Here is a 21566-nt window from a genome sequence, read left to right on the forward strand (position 1 = left end):
AAAGAGTTAATAGGGCCAAAATAGTAGTACAAGTGTACTAACTATTGTCATATGGTTGAAATTAACAATGATAGAATTATGTAATGCCAAAACCTTCCCTTGCTGTTTCTGATATTTTAGGAGGTTGAGGAGTGAAAATTTGAGATGCTAAGTATATGTGAATGTGGTGTGTTGTATCTATTGCCTGTGTTCTGGGTGTGAGAATTGACACATGTGGAGTTTTGGACACCTTTAGGTTGTGAAAATGTGTTTGAGTATCCATCTTTCAAGTAAATTCATTTCATTAGCTAGTTTATAAAAAGAACTTTTCGTAGACATTTAAATCACCTCATTCGAACATCAGACGGAGAAATGGGGCACATCAAAAGTTGTCTCAGGTTATTGTAAAATACAGCAAAATTGTTTTATGTTATGTGCAACACACTGCGAAACATGGCGCCTATGCTGTAGCACGTGGCATAGAGAAGGATAGCTGCAGTGCATGTGCACATGCCGCAGTACGTCCTCTTGTTTTTCATGACTTGATATTTTTCAATAGATTTTGAATCTTTTGACTCTCATAAGGTATCTCATACTTCCAAAATAATATTTTACTCTGATTAGAAGTTGATAAATGATTTTTAAATAATTATATATTATGAAAACTTGAAATCTCATTTCTGTAAGTTACAAACTTGACAATCCTAATTGGAATTAGACCCTTAATTATGTAATATTTTGTAGTTAATTGTGATTAAGTAAGGAAGATATTACAACAATCATTTAGAAACTGTTGACAGAAAGTAATAGGATGATCATATTTCAACAACTCAAGAAGTAACTAAACCAGTGAGGGTTGAGGGAGGTGTAGATTATAATGCTAAGTGACATCACTACTATAGCTATTGAAATTACTAACTACTATACTAGCTAAAGGACATTAATTAATGATTTGCATCTTGAGGCCACTGGAACAGTAAAAAGATATTGGGAACCATTTGGGAGGCCATAATTACGAAATTGGCTTATCTACAGATTTTTAAACCCTAAAAGATCCTCCATGTATATGAAAATTGAAATGATCCATAGCGTACATATGGGGCAAAAAGGAAGCAATCTTTCTAGTGGAAATTAAAACGCGTAAAACAAGAACCCTCTTGTGTTCAACATGGCACTCACATTCTGCTTCTAATAGTAAAAACCCATCGTCTTTTAATTTCAATTATTTCCTTGTGTTTTGTCTATCCTATATCCTGTCCTCCACATAATTGCAAACTCAAGTGCTAACTTTTCCACCATCATCCTTTTTCAAGTCTCATCCATTTTTTTTTTGTGTTGTTACTATTATTTTTTAAAACACAACTAGCTAATATCTGGTGTTTGACTCAGATTCAAGCATTATATTGTTAAACCTTATTAATTTTTTTTAACTTTATTTTTTAAAATCTATAAGGTTTAAACTTTTGACCTTATTTAGGGGAAATTAATTAAGTTCATTCTACTTAATTATCATTGGTTTGATACTTTAGCGTTTCCTTGTGTTCCCACAGAATAAGATTATCGTCTTAACTATGATTGATCAATTTGTCCATACGCAAAGATAGTGCTTTTGGCTTTAGCCTTTGACTCACTTTTGATGATCGAACTATATATGTTTCATCATATTTCACATAGCCTCATAATTGAGGGTCCGATCAATTTACGGTTCTTACTTGTAATGAAAAATTTAGAAAGTGATCAAAGCAGTAAATTAATTGGTGGAAACTTTTATACCCTAATTTAGTATTATATACTTACATTCCACGCGAAACTTGTTATGTGAATATAATCATTCATGCACATCAAAACAGTAATAAAAGTATAATGCAGTTTATGATGGATTTTTCAATGCTCCCCACAGATCTAGCTTAGGCATTAATTTAGTACGTCAAATTTTAATTATATCCCCCATTTAATTTCTGTGGGAGTGTGTTTTCTTTGAAGTAGCAATCAGTTAATCATTCATTAATTAGTTCCTGGCCAAAAGAAAAAATCATCCATTAATTAGTCGATGACAGCTTGTTTTACAGGCATTTTTTCTATTATAGATGTTATAGTGTCTTTATATTTGGTTCAAGCTTAATTTTATAACTATATCAAATTGATAGAATATGGGATAATGGTTAATTACAATAATTAAGTTTTATTTAAGATATTAGGATTATCCATTAGGAATATTTAAATAAAAATATTTATTCTAGAATTATGATGTCTAATTTTATTTTATCATTATACTAGATTTATTTATGCTTAATAAAATATGAGGATATTATCATTTTATCATGATCTTTTTAGATTAGATTTAGGATGTATATGTAGATTTATTATTTTATTATTATTTTATCATTATAGAGTTCTATAAATAAAGTTAAGGTTTATATTTGTATTCGACTTTTGATCAATATTAAATAAAATTTATGAAAATTTCAGTTTTCCCCTCCTTTTTCTTTCCCTCTCTTTCCCTCTACCCCTTTGTGTTTTACATCACAAATACAACTAATTTACATTTTTTTTTTGGAATAATACAAGGCACCAAATGAATAGCCCATAAGTGCGTCTATTTCTCTCTCTCTCTCTCTCTCTCTCTCTCTACATATATAAGATCAAAAGCAACAACCTATAGTCACACGATGAGTTTTCTAATCTCTTTGATTATATTTGTAAGTAGATCTTGCACCAAGTCACTATAAAACAACGGTTACTTCCCATTCCATGGTTCCAACAAGGTTTCAATCCAACCATAATGTCCAAAAAGCCAAACTTTTTAGTAAAACCCTTGACGTATCCAATTGTTATTGCCATTTGAGATATGGCCCCTATAATAAGGAGCTGATCCTCCTCTTTTTTCTTTTGTTTTTTTTCTTTTGGAATATACAGATACTATTATAACAAAGGCTATGAGAATGCTAATATCAGTTCATTTTATTGAAAAGACACTTTAAAATTGAGAAGTGGAACGGACCGAGCATTTTTATCGATATGATAGAACCTATGGGAGCTTGTTTTGAAAGCCACATGAAAATGTGCAAAATCAATGGGGTTGAACCTAATGGAAGGGACTAACGCCTTATAATGTGATGAATTAAGGTTTCAATCTTATTGAAAAAAGTACTCACATTTAGTATCCAATCATGTTACAAATAAGGATTGTCTCCAATGGAAAGACATCTATGAGCAACTAAAAGCCATAATAAAATGTGCAAAGAGCTAGCTAGGTAAATCTTATTTTGGTAATCTTTTGAAAGTGATTAAGCCTCAACGCTCATTGGGTGGAGTATAACAAGGATGATCTTCATCATCAAGATGACATCCTTCACAAGCTAGCTAGCCAGTCAGTGCATCAATTAGTATCCCTAGACATATGATCAAATGTGATAATTCAATATTGTGTTAGAATATCACGAATCTCTGATCTAGTAATTTAGTACGTGATTCTGGTTATTTTCGGTTTATGAGTCTTAAGGCTTCAATAAAATCGCTAGAGACAGTGATTTTCCTTTGTCCTTGGTACCAGATCCTCTTACTTTGATATGTGAATCATCAACATGTAGTCTGATCCATTCAATGTTGCTTGAAGTGATGTCTATCTGAAATAGGTATCTTTGCTTCCAACTCTAAGATTATCAGCAACACGTTGAGTGTTGAGGGAGACTAATTTACATTTTGTTGCCACATGTGTACAGAGATCGGTATCAATGATTATAGTTTATGCACTTCCCAGCAAATAAGAAGCTTGATCGGTGGATTTGTCTGGATTATTCTCATTGAAGCAATATTTTTCGCTTTCGGTAGACACATACAGAAGCAAGATTTTAATAGATAACGAAATAAGACCTCAAATGTAGTTATGGTCGAAATAATGAATTATGTGAATTAATACTTAAGCTGATTTATTACTAGTCGAATTATATATAAAAATTATCATTATCTTTGTAAATGTTATATATGATATTCTTTTGAATCTCGGCTTTATATATTATATTCCCTCCTTTCCCTTTTCCAATGGGCTGCTTTTTTAATATATATTTTAAACTATTTTTCTTTACATATTTGAATAAAAAAATTTCTTGCAAATGTGATTCAATAGATGCGATTTGTAATGGTTTCAAAGAGATTCAAATTCCATCGTGTGTGTGCCATTACAAATAAAGTGAAATTTTGACTTCTAAATTACATTTAGGGGATGAAATGTTATTTTTCCTGGAAAAAAATTAAACACAATTATACTTTTTGATAGAGAAAACATAAATTTCTTGCACATGCATGGTGCCCGTACCAACTTTAGGCTAAAATTGGTCGAATTAATTTAAAAAATATATAGTGTGCTTTCACAATAACATTACGAACTAAATAGTATTGCACCACCCACAATTAAATTAATTTGAATATTTCGATGAAGAATGATATTCTTTAAGTAAAATTTTAAATTTAAGTATTGTGTGGATAAGATAATACCTAAATTTAAATTAATAAAAAATGTTATGCTCTAAAGGTTAAACCTATTTTAAATTCATGCTAATTCGTACTAATACACACACACACACTCTATATATATATTTATATATAAAGAAAAACCAAATTAATCTATATAGTTAAAGAGTGCAAATCATTACAACTTGTTTAATTTAACATGAGAAATATTGCATATTAAGAAATCAAGTATACTGTTGCAATCAGTGTGCCATTTACCTTCATATATATCTAGAAATAGTTTTATACGACCAAAAAAAATTGTTTAAATATGATATTCTTCTTAGTCCTATTTATATGATAGAGAAATAAATAATTTTTCCATCCTTTTTACAATTCACAAATTGTTTAAATTTTTTTGATAGTGTTAATAAATTTTATATTAATTATGGTAAAACATTAAAAATAATTTATAAATGGAGTCGGATTGAGTATATTTGGCAAGCATGCACGCACCCGGCCAAAACATCTGATTTTAGGTTGTCTTGGATGGTCCGTAATTGTTTCCACCTCCTTTGAATTTTCAACCATGGGATCAATATCATGACCAAAAAAATCCATAAATATAAGACATTGATTAATAATTTGGTGTTAAATCTGATACAAGCACACGTTTAGGGACACAGGTTAATAAGATATATAAAAAAGAGAGCAGAGACACTAATGCTGCATGCATGCATGCATATGCATGCAACACAAGTGTAACCCAACGGAGTGATTTGCAGAGTCGATGTGTTGGAAACGTAGGGCTTCAAATTTGGAACAACAGTACAGAGGCACACTGCACAGAGTTATATGATTTAACACACAGAAGAAGAATCAAAGAGATAAAACGACCAGATAAAGATAATGCATGTGCCTCATGGGCCATGCATGAACTTAGCTCTTCGATTATAAATTCACACACAAACACAACACAACACAGGCAACAGGAGAGGAAACGCCAGACCTTGTTGCAAGCGTTGGGCATGAAACACAAATGTAATTCACTGCACTCTCCAGATGTGCTCCAAGTCCTGGAACCGTGCATGAATATTTTATGAGATTTAAATTTGGGTCTTTACTTGTAATTTTCCCAAATGTTTACACAAAGATACGTACACCGAGGAACTGTTTGGTAACAAGTCAAAATCACTGTTTTAACTTTTTGCTTTTTTACCTTTGACTTCCCAAAATAAACGTGTAATGACAAAAACAATATTAATATTTAATATAGAAATCGCTGTATTCATGAATGTACTTCAAATGGCAGGAGTATTATCGTTCTGTGTGCGTTTTATGGTTGAGTTTTTTTTAACTTCCGGGCTTGTTTCGATATTTTTATCTTCGTGAGGGGAAGAGGAAAACGTTCAAAGACACTCGCAAGTCGTAACACTCATCGTCTAAATGCAACTTCAATTTGGTTTCTCACCATTTGTATATGCAGGGAATAATATATATATATATATATATATAGTTGTTTTCTTAAAATACCCTTTCATTTAATAAACTTTATTGTAATGTGTACTTTTATCTTAAAATATCTTATCAAGTGGGGTGGGGAGTACTACATGCATTTTTGTCAAAACATTTAGGTATTAAATGGAAACAGCTCTTCAAATAATGATTCAAATTTTAATTTATCGTGTTTTGAGGCATCAGTCCCTTTTGCTACATCTACTATTGTTACATACTTAAATGGGTTATGGTAGTAAAGGTGGGGTGGAGAGAGAAGTCAAAGGCTTCAAACTCATATGTTACTAATCATCTGTATTATACAAGTTTAACACCGGTAAAGTTTTAAAGGAGAAGAATCCCTCAATTTTACATTCTTCATGCATCCACAAGAGTGAGAACTTATTTAACACAAGACCGGACATTTGGTTCAGGTAATAAAGAAATAGTACGAGTTTAATCATAGAACTCGACACGTCTTGGTTTGATCGGATTAACTTAGCCCTCCATTGAAGTCTTCTTAGTTCGACTTGGAACAGATACCGCCCGTTGAAGTCTCTTATCCAATAATTTTAATATTGCTTGTGGTGCTTTTTTCATATGATAGACTACCGCACCGATTGCACCATAAACAGAAATTACCGCACCAAATGAAATCTGATGACATTGATGAAGGAGTCCAGAGTCTTATTTTCTGAGCACAGTCCCATCGCGTTCACGTTTTGTCTTGGCATTATTCAATCACTACCTTCCAAAATCATCAACGACACTGTTTCAAATCTCCAATATTTGACCCCATCGAGCCTCGCTCTGACACATATCTTGCACCCTTGTTTTCTTTCTCGTTAACCACCACCTCCACTCTCTCCTCTCTCTCTCTCTCTCTCTCTCCCCCCCACCCACCTTGCCACCTTAGACGCCATACTCATTCTCATCCAAGCTCCACATTCAGATTCATTTTTACTTGATTCAGCGGAGGGATGAAGCTGAACGCAAAAGCCAAGTCATTCATAATCGTGATGTATATAGACTGGCACAGTGGTACTTTATATAGGATGGACCTGAATGCAATAGCCCAGTTCCATTCATAATCCTGGTTCTTTTAGGTAGCATGAGATCGTCCAACCTTTTGTCTTTTTTCTTAGGATGGTGATTCCAAGCAGAAATACTTTTCAGTTTCGAACACGTATCAACTACTTTTTCTTGATGCGACTTTTCTCACAGTACTCCAAATCTTGATCTTTGGTCTATATTAGAGAAAGTTGCTATGATTACTTCACGTAACTCGGTGAAGAGGGTGACACACTGCCATTATGCTCTTGTTAATCATAATAGTTTGTGTAAATATCAATATACTTAGATATCATTAGCTTAGGTTTTATATTTGCATGATTTTATATCCACTTAAATGACTTCATCAAACAACTACTGTCATTAATGACATTAACGGCTCTGAGCAGGCCATTGGAAAACGCTTTTCCGTAAACAGTATAAAAGACAAAATACCTTAACTCTTTGGACCATTACCTAAAAATTATTTTGCCCCAGAAACAAACAGCGCCCTCTTCTGCAATTTATTAGGTTCTCAGGCCCTCCCTTGCAAATTTCAAACTTTCTAGCTAGCGCTATCTATAAGATTCCAATCTTCTTCACCTGTTTCACCAAGCGGCCTTGGCTTTTCCTTCATCTCATCTCTCAAACTTATTGCTCCGCTCCCTCCTCCAACTCCTCTTCTTGTTCTTGTCCCTTTGCTGAGAACAATATTTCCTAAGTTGTTGATGCAATGGCAATCGAGAGCATACCGAGCACACAATCCACGGTTCAGCCAGAAAGAAAAGACGATGGCCAGAAACCTGTGGTTTTTGACTCCTCAGTTATCAGGCACGAGCTCAATGTGCCACAGGAATTCTTATGGCCAGACGAAGAGAAGCCATGCTTGGACGCACCAGAACTGAAAGTCCCACATGTTGACTTGGGACGATTTCTGTCCGGTGATCCTGCTGCTGCAGAGGAAGCTTCCAGGATTGTCGACGACGCGTGCCGGAAACACGGCTTCTTCCTCGTCGTCAACCACGGCGTCGACCCCAAGTTGTTCAGTGATGCTCACCGTTTCATGGATGACTTCTTCGAACTTCCCCTGTCTCAGAAACAGAGAGCTCAGAGGAAATTCGGAGACCACCAAGGCTATGCCAGTAGCTTCACCGGCAGGTTCTCCTCTAAGCTCCCATGGAAAGAGACGCTCTCTGTTGAATTCTCAGCAGATAAAAGCAAGTCCAACACGGTGAAAAACTACCTGTGCAATAAATTGGGCAAAGAGTTCGAACAATTCGGGTAAAAACTAATAGCCAGTAGGAAATAACATGGCACCATTTCGATTCGTTCTTGTTTCTTCTGCTCTGTTTCACCCGTTCTTCTAAGTTTCTTTGTCTCTGTTTTATGAATGAATAGGCAGGTTTGCCAGGAGTACTGTGAGGTGATGAGCAAGCTTTCGTTAGGTATAATGGAGCTTCTGGGATTGAGCCTCGGAGTTGGGAAATCATATTTCAGAGACTTCTATGAAGAGAATTGCTCAGTTATGAGGCTCAATTACTATCCTCCATGTCAGAAACCAGACCTCACTCTGGGTACAGGTCCTCATTGTGATCCCACATCCCTAACCATTCTTCACCAAGACGATGTGGGTGGTCTTCAAGTTTATGTGGACAATCAATGGCAATACATTTACACAAATTTCGACGCTCTCGTGGTCAATATAGGGGACACATTCATGGTAACATGCCGAAAGAAAAACTTGATTTCATTTCTGATGTTAATAAACTCACACTGTGTGTTTCTGATACAGGCTCTTTCAAATGGGATGTACAAGAGCTGCTTGCACAGAGCAGTGGTGAACAACACGATGACCAGAAAATCTCTGGCTTTCTTCTTGAATCCGAAAAGTGATAAGGTGGTGAGTGCACCGAGTGAAATAGTGAACCAGAAGAACCCAAGAATGTACCCAGATTTTACGTGGCCCGAGTTTCTTGAGTTCACCCAGAAGCATTACAGATCTGACATGAACACTCTTCAGGTCTTCTCCAACTGGGTTGCAGAGAACAAGACCTCATCTTCTCTTGTAGCTACTTGAAGGGACTTTCTAAAAGACAAGAGAACAGAACAGAGCAACACATGGATCAGTTCTCTCTTGTTATGCACTCACTTCACTGGTGTTGTTCTGTAATAATAACTAATAAACGCCATTTCCTGCAATAACTTCCCTATCTGCAAAACAAGATGTGGCAAATCCAACAAACTTTTTTGACTACGAGCTTCTTCATACCTAGGACCTACGTGTTACAAGCTTTTCCTAAAATCAACCCTTAACCTATAAATTATAAATTATTAAGTGGGATTCTTTAATTATCCTCAAGTAATTGTAATCTTGATCTTGTTTAAATTAACATAAATCAGATGGGTTTATTAGTGGTGCTACAAAAAAGGTAATGACAAGGCAATAAAGTGTTGATATTTTGAGATAAATTTGGAAGAATAATTAATTAAGAATTGTAGTTTTAGAACCTGCACACACCGTTAACCCACCTGAATTCTTGGAGAGAGGTAGTCAAAGGTTAACAATTAATAATAAATGATGATAAATTAGAGGTTGATTACTTAAATTGAAACTCAATTTTGCTGCCACATCTTACGTCACAAACTCTGATGCTTCAACCCACACAACCAGTCTTTCTTTTTTAATTAATTTTTAATATAAAAAAAAGTTTGGTTGAATTGAATTCTAGGATTTACAGCGAGGACATGTCTCCAAACTCAAAAAAAATTATAAAAATATTCATAAATCGCTCACTAATAAAATTTTTACATTTGTAATAAAATTTGATCTCATAACTTTATATTTTATGAGTTAAATCCTTACTAACTAGACTAATATTTTGCTTTCAGACTTGAAGAGTACTTACAACAATACTTACAAATTGCCCACTAACAAAATTTAGGGATTTGGTCCCACTAACTTGTAAATTTTGAGTCAAATTTTTATTAATTAGAGTAACCTATTTTATTTTAGACAACTTGGAGGAGAGACCCGGGGGGGGGGGGGGGAACCAGCAAATGAATTCGAGATACAAGTGGCCCACAAGCCAGTTGAATGATTCGGAGGAATGCAGAACTAAAATCCATTAAAAATTGAGACACTGCTTTTTGTAGCATACACTCATACCCGTATACATATAACATATATAATAAATAATAGAGAGAGTGTGTATACACCTGGAAATTTGGAGGCTTATACAATAATAGAAAGCAAAGGAATGCTCACTACAATTGTCTAGGTCTCTGTCCTAAAATGCTTATTGTTGTTTGGTTTCAAAGTTGGAAACCATCCAACCCATGATGAGATTTAGGTGTTTGGATTCAATTTTAAAAAAGAATGAAGATAATGAAAGAAGATTAGTCATTTAATATCTCTACAGTTTACTAGTTTAAAGATTAATAATCAAAACCATTTGATGAGATTTAGGTGTTACGATTCATTGTTAAAGAAAAATAAAGATACTAAAAATTGAATCAGTCATTCAACATGTTTACAGTCTACTAGTTTAATTAGGATCAATGATCAAAATTATAGTTGAATCTTGATCAAGCTGAACAAGATGTTTTATTGAAATTGTTAAACACTAAGTTGTTCATTCATTTAACTGACTGGGTTTACCGGTATTTCAATATTATCAATGAATGATGAGAGCGTCAAAGGGAATGAATGGAATGAGCGAAGAGAAGGAGTTGAGAATGGATAAGAAAGACACATCCGCCACAAGTAAGGGGACAAATATTATGAAAACTTACTCTCAGTTAACTAAGTATCATGTGTCTTTGTTGGTTTGTCACCAAAAGAATATTCAAATTTTTTTTTAAGATCTCTTTTATTGGATTAACTTTGGTTGTTTATATGAGTTGAAAATTTTAAATTTTTTCATTAAAACTGAAAGTTATTTTAAAATAACAGTCATTTTGTCCTCATAACATAAGACAACGATATCCCTTTTGTTTTCTATTCTACCTTGTTTATGTTTTTTTCATTTCTCCTTGTTGTTTGGAGAGGAGGAAAAGGTAAAAAGAATGAAAACTGAGAAAAAAATGTAAGAAAATTTTCTATCTTATTTGAAAGAGAAAAAATGTGAACGAAAATAATTGGTGAAACCAATCACTTTCTTTGGCATAGAGAGATTTTGGGAAGAAAATGTTTATTTTGTGCTACATCTCACTTTAATAGTTTCTTTTTTTTACCAACATCTCACTTTAATTGGTGAAAAAATGTTTTTTTAAAAATTATTCATCTTGATTTTAATAGAAAAAATAATATGCGCACGCTCACACACTAAATTATTTGATTTCAAAATAGAAAGATAAGAAGATTTACTTTTAGCCAAATAATTTGATTTTGAGGTATATTTTGATAATTTTAATATTAACGTGATCATATGTCTTCAATTTATTTTGATAGAAATGGTTACATAAGTCATAATATATATATATATATATATATCCTGGCATATATAACGGCATATATTGTCATTATATTTGTTTGTATTTTATATTTTCTACATCTATGTAAACACAGGCATTGTTCACATTATCTTTTCAGTTTAAATTTCTCTTTATTTTCCCTCAGTCCAAATGGATTTAAGGAAAAAGAAATATGTATTTTTGGGTGCACTACAAGGATATATTTATGTTATAACCTCCTTTATTTTTGTTTCCCCCCTTCTTACTTTTTTATTTTCGTTATTTTCTTTCGAGTAAGGATCGAATAGGCTGATGGCAAGAATTTTAATTGTATATACTTCAAATTAATTAATGTTTTAGTTCACACACACACACACACACACACATATTTCTCTACCCAGGCCAATCAATAATAAAAGAAAGATTCTTACTTTTGTCAAAGTTGAAGTAAAAATTTGACTTGAGATAGTAGGCAATCCCACAAGATTCTTTAAGTATTGTTGATTTCTGTTTTAAAAAATTATTTCATATTTTAAAAATAAAAATAAAAAAATGTTTAATTAAGTGTTTTGGATTTAAATATTTCTAAAATTATCCTATTTTTGTTTTTTATTTTTAAACTACACTACATTTTACTATTATAAATTACTTTCAACTGTGAACAACAACATTATCATAGGTTATTTCCATTAGTCACTTAAAAGTCTAATTTTTACTTAAATTAACATAATCAACAACATTTTCACTCTAATTTTTTTCTTAAGGTAACATAATCAAACAGATTTTTACTTTAATAAGAATAAAATTAAACAACAAGCCCTTAGTCTCTCACGAGAAAAACAATGTCACGGACCCTTAACATACACATTTTCTAGAATTTGGCAAAACTGCGTCGTTTTGCACTTAAATGTCTAGATGATGAGATTGCATACTCGGACAACAAAAAGGTTATATTTAGGGCCCTGTTCACTTTTTTCCACATCACTTTAGTAATCCCTCTCATAAATTTTCTAGCTATTGCTACTGGCATCCTCATCAGTTTTTTTAATCTTAATTTAAGATGTGACTGTATTTGAATCATGACATATTACTTAGGATTCCACGTGAAAACTTCCTGTACCAGTTATAAATCCTGTCTCTGTCATAGTACGTACTTTGTTAATTTTATAAAAATTATCTAAGCACTGTGTCCTTTAAATATAGATTTCACAATTTCGCTTTCATGAAATATAATGAAACTGCTTCAATTCCCTTCTTATTGTTGACCTTATGTCAAATTTAATTTGGTTCAAATTAAAATTAAAGAGCATCAGAGATGCAGAATCATCCATATATAAACGGTCGAAATAACTATAAAATGCACAGAAGGAAACAGATTAACTCTGATATCATCATCTAAATGAGACTGAATAAGCAATAATCATTTATCTTCAAAGTTTGTTTTATATAACATGATTTGGTGAATGTGTTGTGGAACCACCCAAATGGCACGAAAATGGCAATGAGTCTCTGTCTAATCTATTGCTTTTATATTCTCAATAACCATGCCTTTCTCTTCGTGTATGTGCGTGTGTTTCTGTTTCTATTATCAGGAAGAGACAAACTTTACTTGTTTTTATCAGTGATTTTTCTGTTCTTTATTGGAAGATGTAAAAGTACTACCCAACAATCCATACAACTGTAATATAGCCACGCATTTAACTGTTTCCCCAATCTTATGATCCAACCTTATCATCAATATTATCAATCTCTTCGAATCTCAAATATTTATCTCTATAATTGATCTCCTCTATCTGCTAGCAGTTTTTTTTTTTTTTTTTTGTGGGCCAAAGAGTAGCAGTGGTTGACAGTGGTCTTGTGGTTGCTCCTATTACACTGTTTGCATGTTTTTCATTTTTTCTGATTTCAATTAGACACGTTTTGCCATGTGGTTTTGTACTATCAATATAAATAGTCATTCAAGTTTGTGAAGAGTACTATTTCCCCTTTCCCAAATTATAAAATAATTTTGGAGGTATTTTTTTGTTCAAGATTAGTATAGGACTATGTGACAAAAATAAAATTTCATTAATGATAATTTTTTTAATATTACCCTTCAAGTGGAGAAAGAATTAAAATGACAATTGTAATGTAATGATTCAATGTGTAAATTTAAAGTTATATTAAATGAATGATATTTTAAAAATTTATACTCTTGTTTTGAAAAAATAATTTATACAATGTCATTGTTGAGTTTTATTTATATATAAAATATTATCTTAAATTGTCTTATAATTTAAAATGATGAAAGTAGTATTTCTTCTGATAAATTTTGTTTTATACTCATGTATCGGTTGGGTGCGAGCCACAAACTCAAGAGTTGCTGGTAGTTAAATTCATAGCTTTATAGTTAATATATTGTATTTGAAGTTTAATTAATACTGTGAGTTTTGGTTAATTTGGCCATTTAAACACTCGGACGGTGAAACGACAAGAAGCACACAGAATCAGAGATCTAATAGGTGATGGTATGCCTAGAATCCATTTCCATCTAGATATAATAATTAAAACACATCGATCTTTCATTTTACTTGACATTTGGTCCACACAGTGGCGTGCCACATAACGGTTTAATCAAAAGCACAAAATCTAATTTTGTTCTACTCTCTCTTGTCGTTTCTCTTGTTAAATTATGGAGGGGGAAACAGTGGGGAGTTATTTTCGGCGTGCGAAAACAACAGATCGTTTTGGCATGTATACCTCTCATCCTTTAATAGGCTCACGTATAGTAAGGGGTAACATTTTGTTTGATATGTGAAATGATAAGATTTGATTGGAAAAGCCCCAAGATTTAGGGTTTGCCACACAACTGAAGACATCATAAAAATATCCCTCAAAAAGATATATAAATCATGTGGATGAGCTTCCATTCGTGAGCTTTGTTTCATCTGTTGTTCTTTGTTTTACTTCGGTGACAAATAAATAATGGATTGTTCGAAAACGATGTAAAGCATTGTTGGCCAAAAAACTATCAAGAAAGCGATGTATGCATTATTGTATTTCCATCGCTTGTTGCGATATGTAAATCGCTCACTCAATGCCAAGTCACAAGCATGAATACGAGACGTTCCACTTGATTAGGGTTTGAAAATGAAACCATTTCAGAGTTATAGCATTGTGGTTTAACTTTGGATTAAGTAAAATAACAGGGGCCACATGCATTTACAATAAATTTGACAATAGTGGGCTTTCTTAAAACTCTTATACATATAGATTGATTAATTACCTTAAATATTCTAAGTGGCACTTGGAGTCCACCAACAGATGACTGGCTTAAGCTCAATGTAGGTGGTGCTTTTTTTTTCAACTCAAATGTGTCTGGTTTGTGTGGCTTGATTCATGCATAACTAACTCTTAGGATGTGTTTGGTTGGAAGGTTTTGGAGGAGAGGGGAGGAAAAATGATCCCCTCCCCTCATTTGGTTAGAAAATTTTAGAGGGGAGGGGAGCCCAAATTTCTCCTCCCCTCCCCTCATATTCCTTCCCTTCAATTTGGGATTTTTTTTTTTAGAGGAGCCAAAATTTCTAACCATTTTGCCCTCAACCTTTTAATGATATTTCATAAACATCTTTCTCCACATACATCATCTCCTCATTAGCTCATCCCTGAATCCTATTAATGCTCAACCTTCGATAGATACTTAGATAAAACATGAGTATACACGTAATTTCTATGTTGGAGCTATTCGCTTAGTTTTAACCCTTTATGGGAGAAAACGATTGCCGCCATAGCTAGAGTAGCTTTGCTTGATACCACTTATAAGTCATATGGTAATGCCTTAATTGGTGCAATGCTAACTACTCTCAACCAAGGAAGCATAGTTCTCCCTTTAGCTCCTGACTTCAACATCAAGCTCACAAATCCTACTACTCTTTCCATAAGACTTAAAGTTCAAATCTAAATCTATGTAACTGAATAATAGTTAGAGGCCATTATAGCCATCCTTCATCACCAAATCATCTACAGGTCATAGGATGATTTACTTAATCTCAACTTTCCTAACTCAACTAGAGACACCCTATACATGGTTACAGATAGACTAGGTGACTCATAAATTATTCAAATTTCATGACATTTGCCCACAGAGGAACTTGCCTAACTGATGCCACTAGAATGAATCAATACCTATGAAAGATAGTTTCATGGTATTCAAAAGGATGTCCATACAATATAACCTTTACTTCTTTACAATCTTAAGGATGGCACTATCAAGTCAATATTTAAAAGGCCTAGATCTCAAGATCTAAATCAAATCTCTAGAAGGATCCTATCAATTGCACCAGCTTTCATTGGACATAAAATAGACCCTTCAATCAAGTGGTTTACATAAGAGGCTAAGCCAATTTTTGTCTCTTATATCAATGGTTACTTTATTTGGGATTGTGCCTCAGAAATGTGTGACTCTAGTTGTGATTGTTATCTTTAGAATGATTCGGATGATGATGATGAATACTTTAGTTTTAGGAAAAATTCCAGGAAGCCCAAACGACTTAAATCTCCTTGCAAGCACAAGCATTTTCCTAAGGATGACGATGATGATTATGGCCTAAAACCAACTATCAGAAGAAGATGGATAGGACCCCTAAATCCTACTACTGAAAGGAGAACTCTCTTTAAGCTCCTCAAAGAACTTGGCCATGGAGACTTTCTCCCTTTAAAAAAATAGAACCTATTATTCCAACACTCTCGCTTGCATAAGTATAAGCTTTACCTTGTATTGCAATAATGAGGCCCTATGATGAAGAACTTCCTCCTCTTGAATGAAGAACTAATGATAGATCAAAGGTTACCAGCTGACCTTTTTTCTAGCAATAGAGGTCAACACCTTAGGGTACTCTTAAATCTATCTCATCAGTAGAGGAAGTTCTAAACTAGAAGTCTCAAAATGCTATCACCCAAAACATGGTCATTCACAGGATTGACTCTAAACTCAATCATCTCATAACAAGAATGGATACCCCATCTTTACAAGTGAATCATATGGATGAAAGAGCTAAGAGCCTATATGATAGACTATCTAGACAAGAACAATATTTAGATACAGAACTCAGAAGGTATATTGATGAAAGGTATTGTGGATTGGGTTTCTTCATAAAAGAAAAAGAAATTTCTGAAGTAAAAAGACAACTACAAAAGATAGAAGCAGACTTGGCTCAAAACCAATCCAGTACTATCTATGAATCCTATCCTATTTATCCTACCACATTTAGACAATTCCCTTCATATACTTTTATACACCCTACTTATCTAATAGAGGTAGATTACAATAAGGCATTCAAGATGTCTTACCATATCCTTAAAAAAGCTCAAAAAAAGCTAGCCTAAAAACCAAAAGTACCTTTATCCCAACTAGACAATCTACCTCTAAATCTAAAACCTTCTTATACTAAGCCACAAGATTAGCAAGCCTTACCATTATCTACTAAATCACATAAAAAATCTTTAATAATCAGGATACCTCCTCCTTTACTACCAAAACAAAAACCACCTGTTGCAACTAATAGAGCCAAAGCGTTTGTAGATCTATATCTTTCAAGAACTATTGCTTTTATCCAAAAAGCTATCTCTGACAAGGTCTATTTGACCAAGAAGCCACAGACTCAATTGTTTCAACTGAGCTCTCAATAGAAAACATAGATTTTGAAGAAGATCAACTCCTAGTTGATCTGTCAAAGACTATAATGGTCCAACCTCAATTTGAAATAGTTGTTATAGATCCTCCAGATGATGAGCCAAAAATTGTGAGACATAACCCAACCAGGGTAACTAACCATAACTCTAAACCTACTTCCAAACCTTAGTTCGCTTTTGATTATCTACCTCCACATAAATAGAGAGATAGACTATATGAGTTTGGCACCTAGATTGATTTGCAGATGACCAAGTTAGGTGTGAGTTTATAAGAGGTACTCGCAGAATTCCTCTCAAAAATGATAGGAAACTTAAAGAAATGGTTTCAAAACCTTAGTGAGTATCGGAATATTCAAGTAGCCTAACTTGATGTAGCCTTATTACTTGGATGATTCACAAAGAACTCCTTAGAGACATTAATCTTATTGATAGAAGGAATAGACAAGAGTTCTTTAAGATGAAATTTTTCTCAATAGATTGCAAAGATTTGCAGAAGCATTTTTAGTTGATGTTTGGAAAATAGTATATGTTGAATAGTGCTAATGATGTCAACCTTAAACATATGTTCATTGTTTCTTTACCAAACGAGCTTTAGCTAAACTTACATAAAGCTATTAATGTATTACTGAGAGATATATCCTAGATCTCTTGTAAAGAAATCTACCAGTTAGCTCTATTTACTTTAGATAAGCTCTGTGCACAACAATTTCTTAAGTCTATGCTCAAGGGAAAAGTAAAATTATAGATAGCTTGTAAAAAAAAACCTTATCTATAGATTAAGTGCAAAGAACATGAATTATGTTTTGCAAAAAGAAAAGTCATTTTTACAAATACAGGAATAAAAACTTCCATAAATCAAGGAAGTGTCCTTTGAGATTTTTCAAATGAAGGACTTCAATATTGAAAAGCTTAGAAAGATGTTTTATCTATGGACAAAAAGGGCATTTTGCCAAGTGTCCCAATAAGTTCAAAAAGGATATGAAGTTACTTTAGTTCCTCAAGACTATTGTTCCCCTTAATGATGATCAAGACATTGAATTTGTCCTTGAAGAACAATATAAACGAGATGAAGAAACCCAATATGTTCTTCTAGTATTAGATGATAGCTTAGATAATGAACATTATTTTTACCAATACCTACTACTATATATCATTGGACCTTTATTTAAACCAATCCAAAGCCGTAGCCTATCTCCTTCAAGCCTCATAAATCTCAACCAATAACCTTATTATAGGTCTTCTCAAATTCCACAACCTAATGTAAAGATTCAAATTCAACTTAATAAATTTAATGTTCCCATTTTAGTCATCACCTTTATAAACACCGATTCTTGCAGAAGTGCCATAAAGCCTTATATCCTTCCTGAAAAGGAATAGGTTCCTCACAATGAATACATTATTACTACTGATAGAAAGCTTTTTAAAATAGATCTTATTACTAAAATAAAAATTGGTATAAGATTCTTCCCTAGATGCATTATTTGGACAAAAATTCTTAGAAGTCATATTCCTACTAAAGATATCCTTGTAGGTTTTGACATATACTAACAAACTAATAACCTATAGATACTTCCTACAAGAATTAGGTTTAAATAGTTTTTTAAAGAATACATTGATATTTCTAACATCATGGAAATTCAACAAGCGCTTCCAAAGTATGAGCTGATTAGGGATCAACTTCTTGAATTTTGTTGTGAAAGTCATGATGAAACAACATCCATCTCCTCTATGAAAAAATAGGGAGTTTTTTTTATTAAGCTTCCTTTAAAGGTTGAGAGCTTGTGCTTTATGCATGTTGAAGCTAACTTCTTCATCATTTACTTTAAGTTTGATATCTCCTCTCTCAACGTAAATGAGAGCTCGTGCTGTAGCTAAAAATGGTTTATCCATAATAAGTGGGAGATTTTTATCTTCATCACAATTCAAGATAATGAAATCAATAGGAAAGATAAATTTATCAACCATGACCAATATATCCTCAATTTTGCTTTTAGAAAATGCCAAACTTCTATAAGCTAATCAAAGAGTTACTAAAGTAGGACTAGCTTCATCCAGTTGTAATTTTCTGAACATAGAAAGTGGCATCAAGTTGATACTTAAGCCTAAATCACATCATGCCCTACCTTTAAAGGTAATTTGTTCAACAGAATGACACTGCACTCTTCAGTAAGCACACTATTTCACATTTACTCAACCTCCTTTTCTTACCCAGTATCTCCTTTAAGAATTTAGCATATTAAGGCATTTGTTCTAAAGCTTTAATCAGTGGTATGTTGATGTGAAATTGCTTGAAGATTCTCAAGAATTTCTTGTATTGATCCTCTAATACCTTCTTTTGAAATCTTTGAGGGAATGGTAGTGGTAGCACCTAAGAAAGATGATCACTAGTCAGTTCTTTCTTCTTGAATGTTGTCACTGCCTCCTTTAGAGACTCCTTCTCAATGTCATCTTCAACAATCATAACTTTAGCTTTAGTAGGTGTAGAAGATACCTCTTGCTCAATTTGATCAACTTTTGGCTTAGGTGCAAACTCAAATGTAGGAGGAAAAATTTTAGATAATTGCTTTCCACTCCTTAAAGTAATTGCTTTGCACTTCTCATTACCTTTTCTATAAGGATTAGTCTCTGTATACTTGGCAATCCCCCTTTATGAAGTACAGTCATTATAGTTACAATTAGCCCCATTTGAACCTCAAGATTCTTCAGAGATGAATCAACTCTTGCATTAATGGTAGCTTGTTCCTAACTATTCTTGATCTAGGATTCTACCAATTTTGTCATCACTTCTTTTAAGTTAACTCTTGAATCTTGAGTTAACATAACTTTCTTTCTAACTTATGAGAAACCAAGAGGATTAGTTGGCCTTGCACTAAAGGATGAAGCTTGATTAGAGGTTGCACTAGTTTTCCAAAAGAAGTTAGAATTTTGATGGCACCCAAGATTGTAAGTATTTGAAAATGGATTGACTTGATTATTACCACGATAATTTCTAGCATAATTTACCGTCTTAACTCGTTAAGAAAGATGAAAATATTCAGTAGCATGTACATCTCCATAATAATCACACTAAGAATATATGACATGAGTTCCTATAGGCCCATCATTGTTTCAATCAACATGTGCTTCTAGACAGTCAAATCTCTTATTGAGAGTTTGAACCAAAGCTACTACTTGGGAAGATAAAGAGTCATTAGTGACTCTTTCCTGTGGTCTCCTAAGTCTTCTCTCATTGTTGTTTTAGATGTAATCAGTAGCAAAATCATTTAAATAGTTCTAAACATAGTTCACTAGTTTCTTTGTAATCCCACCATTAGTAATGGAATTCATTTCAAACTTGGATTCAAGGGTCCACTGGCTACTAAAAAATTGAATCAAAACCCATTTCTCTTGATTATGCCCTATACTTTGCTTCACTAATTACTTAAACCTCTCTCAAGCTTCATACAAATATTTACCAAATTGTTGATTAAAATTGAGAATGTTAGCTCTAGAATCGACCATCTTGTTGTGTGAGAAAAATCTAGATCTAAACTTGCTTTCCATTTCTTATCATGAGGAGACACTACCCTTATCCAAACTATTAAGCCAATCATCTTAAGCATGATTTGTTTAATTTCACTTTAAACCCAGACTAGTTTCCTTTAGCTTGTCTACATAAGAAATCAATAACACATAGCCTATCATTCTCATTCTCAACTATCTCTTCATTTGTAATTTTTTCAATGGTTGGAGGTTAGGTGTCTTTGTCAACTTAGCCTTACATGACATATAAAATAGACCTACAAGAACAAAGAAGGTCAAGGATTTAACTGAACAAACAAGGAAAAAAATGGCACAATAAATGCTCAAGCTAAAACTACTTAATGTCCTCTATTTCTAATCACCAATTGCCTAGATTCTCTCTAGCAACAGTGCTAAAAACTTGATGCATGCAATTATGTAATGAATTCCACAAGTGTATGAGTCATAAAAATAGTACGTGATAAATAAAGGTCAATCCTACAGAGAATCAAGTTAATTGGTAATTAGGCAATAAATTTCTCACTTTCATTTAAGTGAAGCAAAATAAAATTTGGATTTGATATTGTAAAATAAGAAATTAAAATTATATGAATGCACTAAAATTAAAATTCCAACTACAAATAGTCAAGGCAACCTAGGGTGGCTAATCTATAGAGCATATAATTACCCAAATAAATTCACTTAATAGTAATTTGTTAATCTAGAGTATTAATAGGAATAATTATCTTTCGATTAATTACATTCCTCTCTTGAATTAATATGATATTCCTAACACAATTACTCAAGAGACAAAAATGCATAAATCCACTCTAATGTAATTATTTAGGTCTAATAGCTATATTCCTATCTTATTGAAAACTTAGAATAAATTGCAATCCCACATTACTCAATTTAATGGTCAAATTCAGATTTTCCTCATGAAACTTCACTGCTTTATGTGTGTTAAAGCT

The 21566-nt window shown here is 33.0% G+C and overlaps 1 protein-coding gene across 1 annotated transcript; it reads left to right on the forward strand.

Moving 5' to 3' along the window:
• Positions 1 to 7601: 7601 nt before the first annotated feature.
• On the forward strand, positions 7602 to 9174 carry LOC129291379 (gibberellin 20 oxidase 2-like). Its single transcript, XM_054928687.1, has 3 exons — positions 7602 to 8253; positions 8371 to 8692; positions 8765 to 9174. The coding sequence occupies exons 1-3, from the start codon at positions 7706 to 7708 to the stop codon at positions 9047 to 9049; spliced, it is 1155 nt and encodes a 384-aa protein (XP_054784662.1). The 5' UTR covers positions 7602 to 7705; the 3' UTR covers positions 9050 to 9174.
• The last annotated feature ends 12392 nt before the right edge of the window (positions 9175 to 21566 follow it).

Source organism: Prosopis cineraria, unplaced genomic scaffold, assembly GCF_029017545.1.
Source record: "Prosopis cineraria cultivar Desert tree isolate PC_DT_omini unplaced genomic scaffold, ASM2901754v1 PC1, whole genome shotgun sequence".
Classification (NCBI taxonomy): Eukaryota; Viridiplantae; Streptophyta; class Magnoliopsida; order Fabales; family Fabaceae; genus Prosopis; species Prosopis cineraria.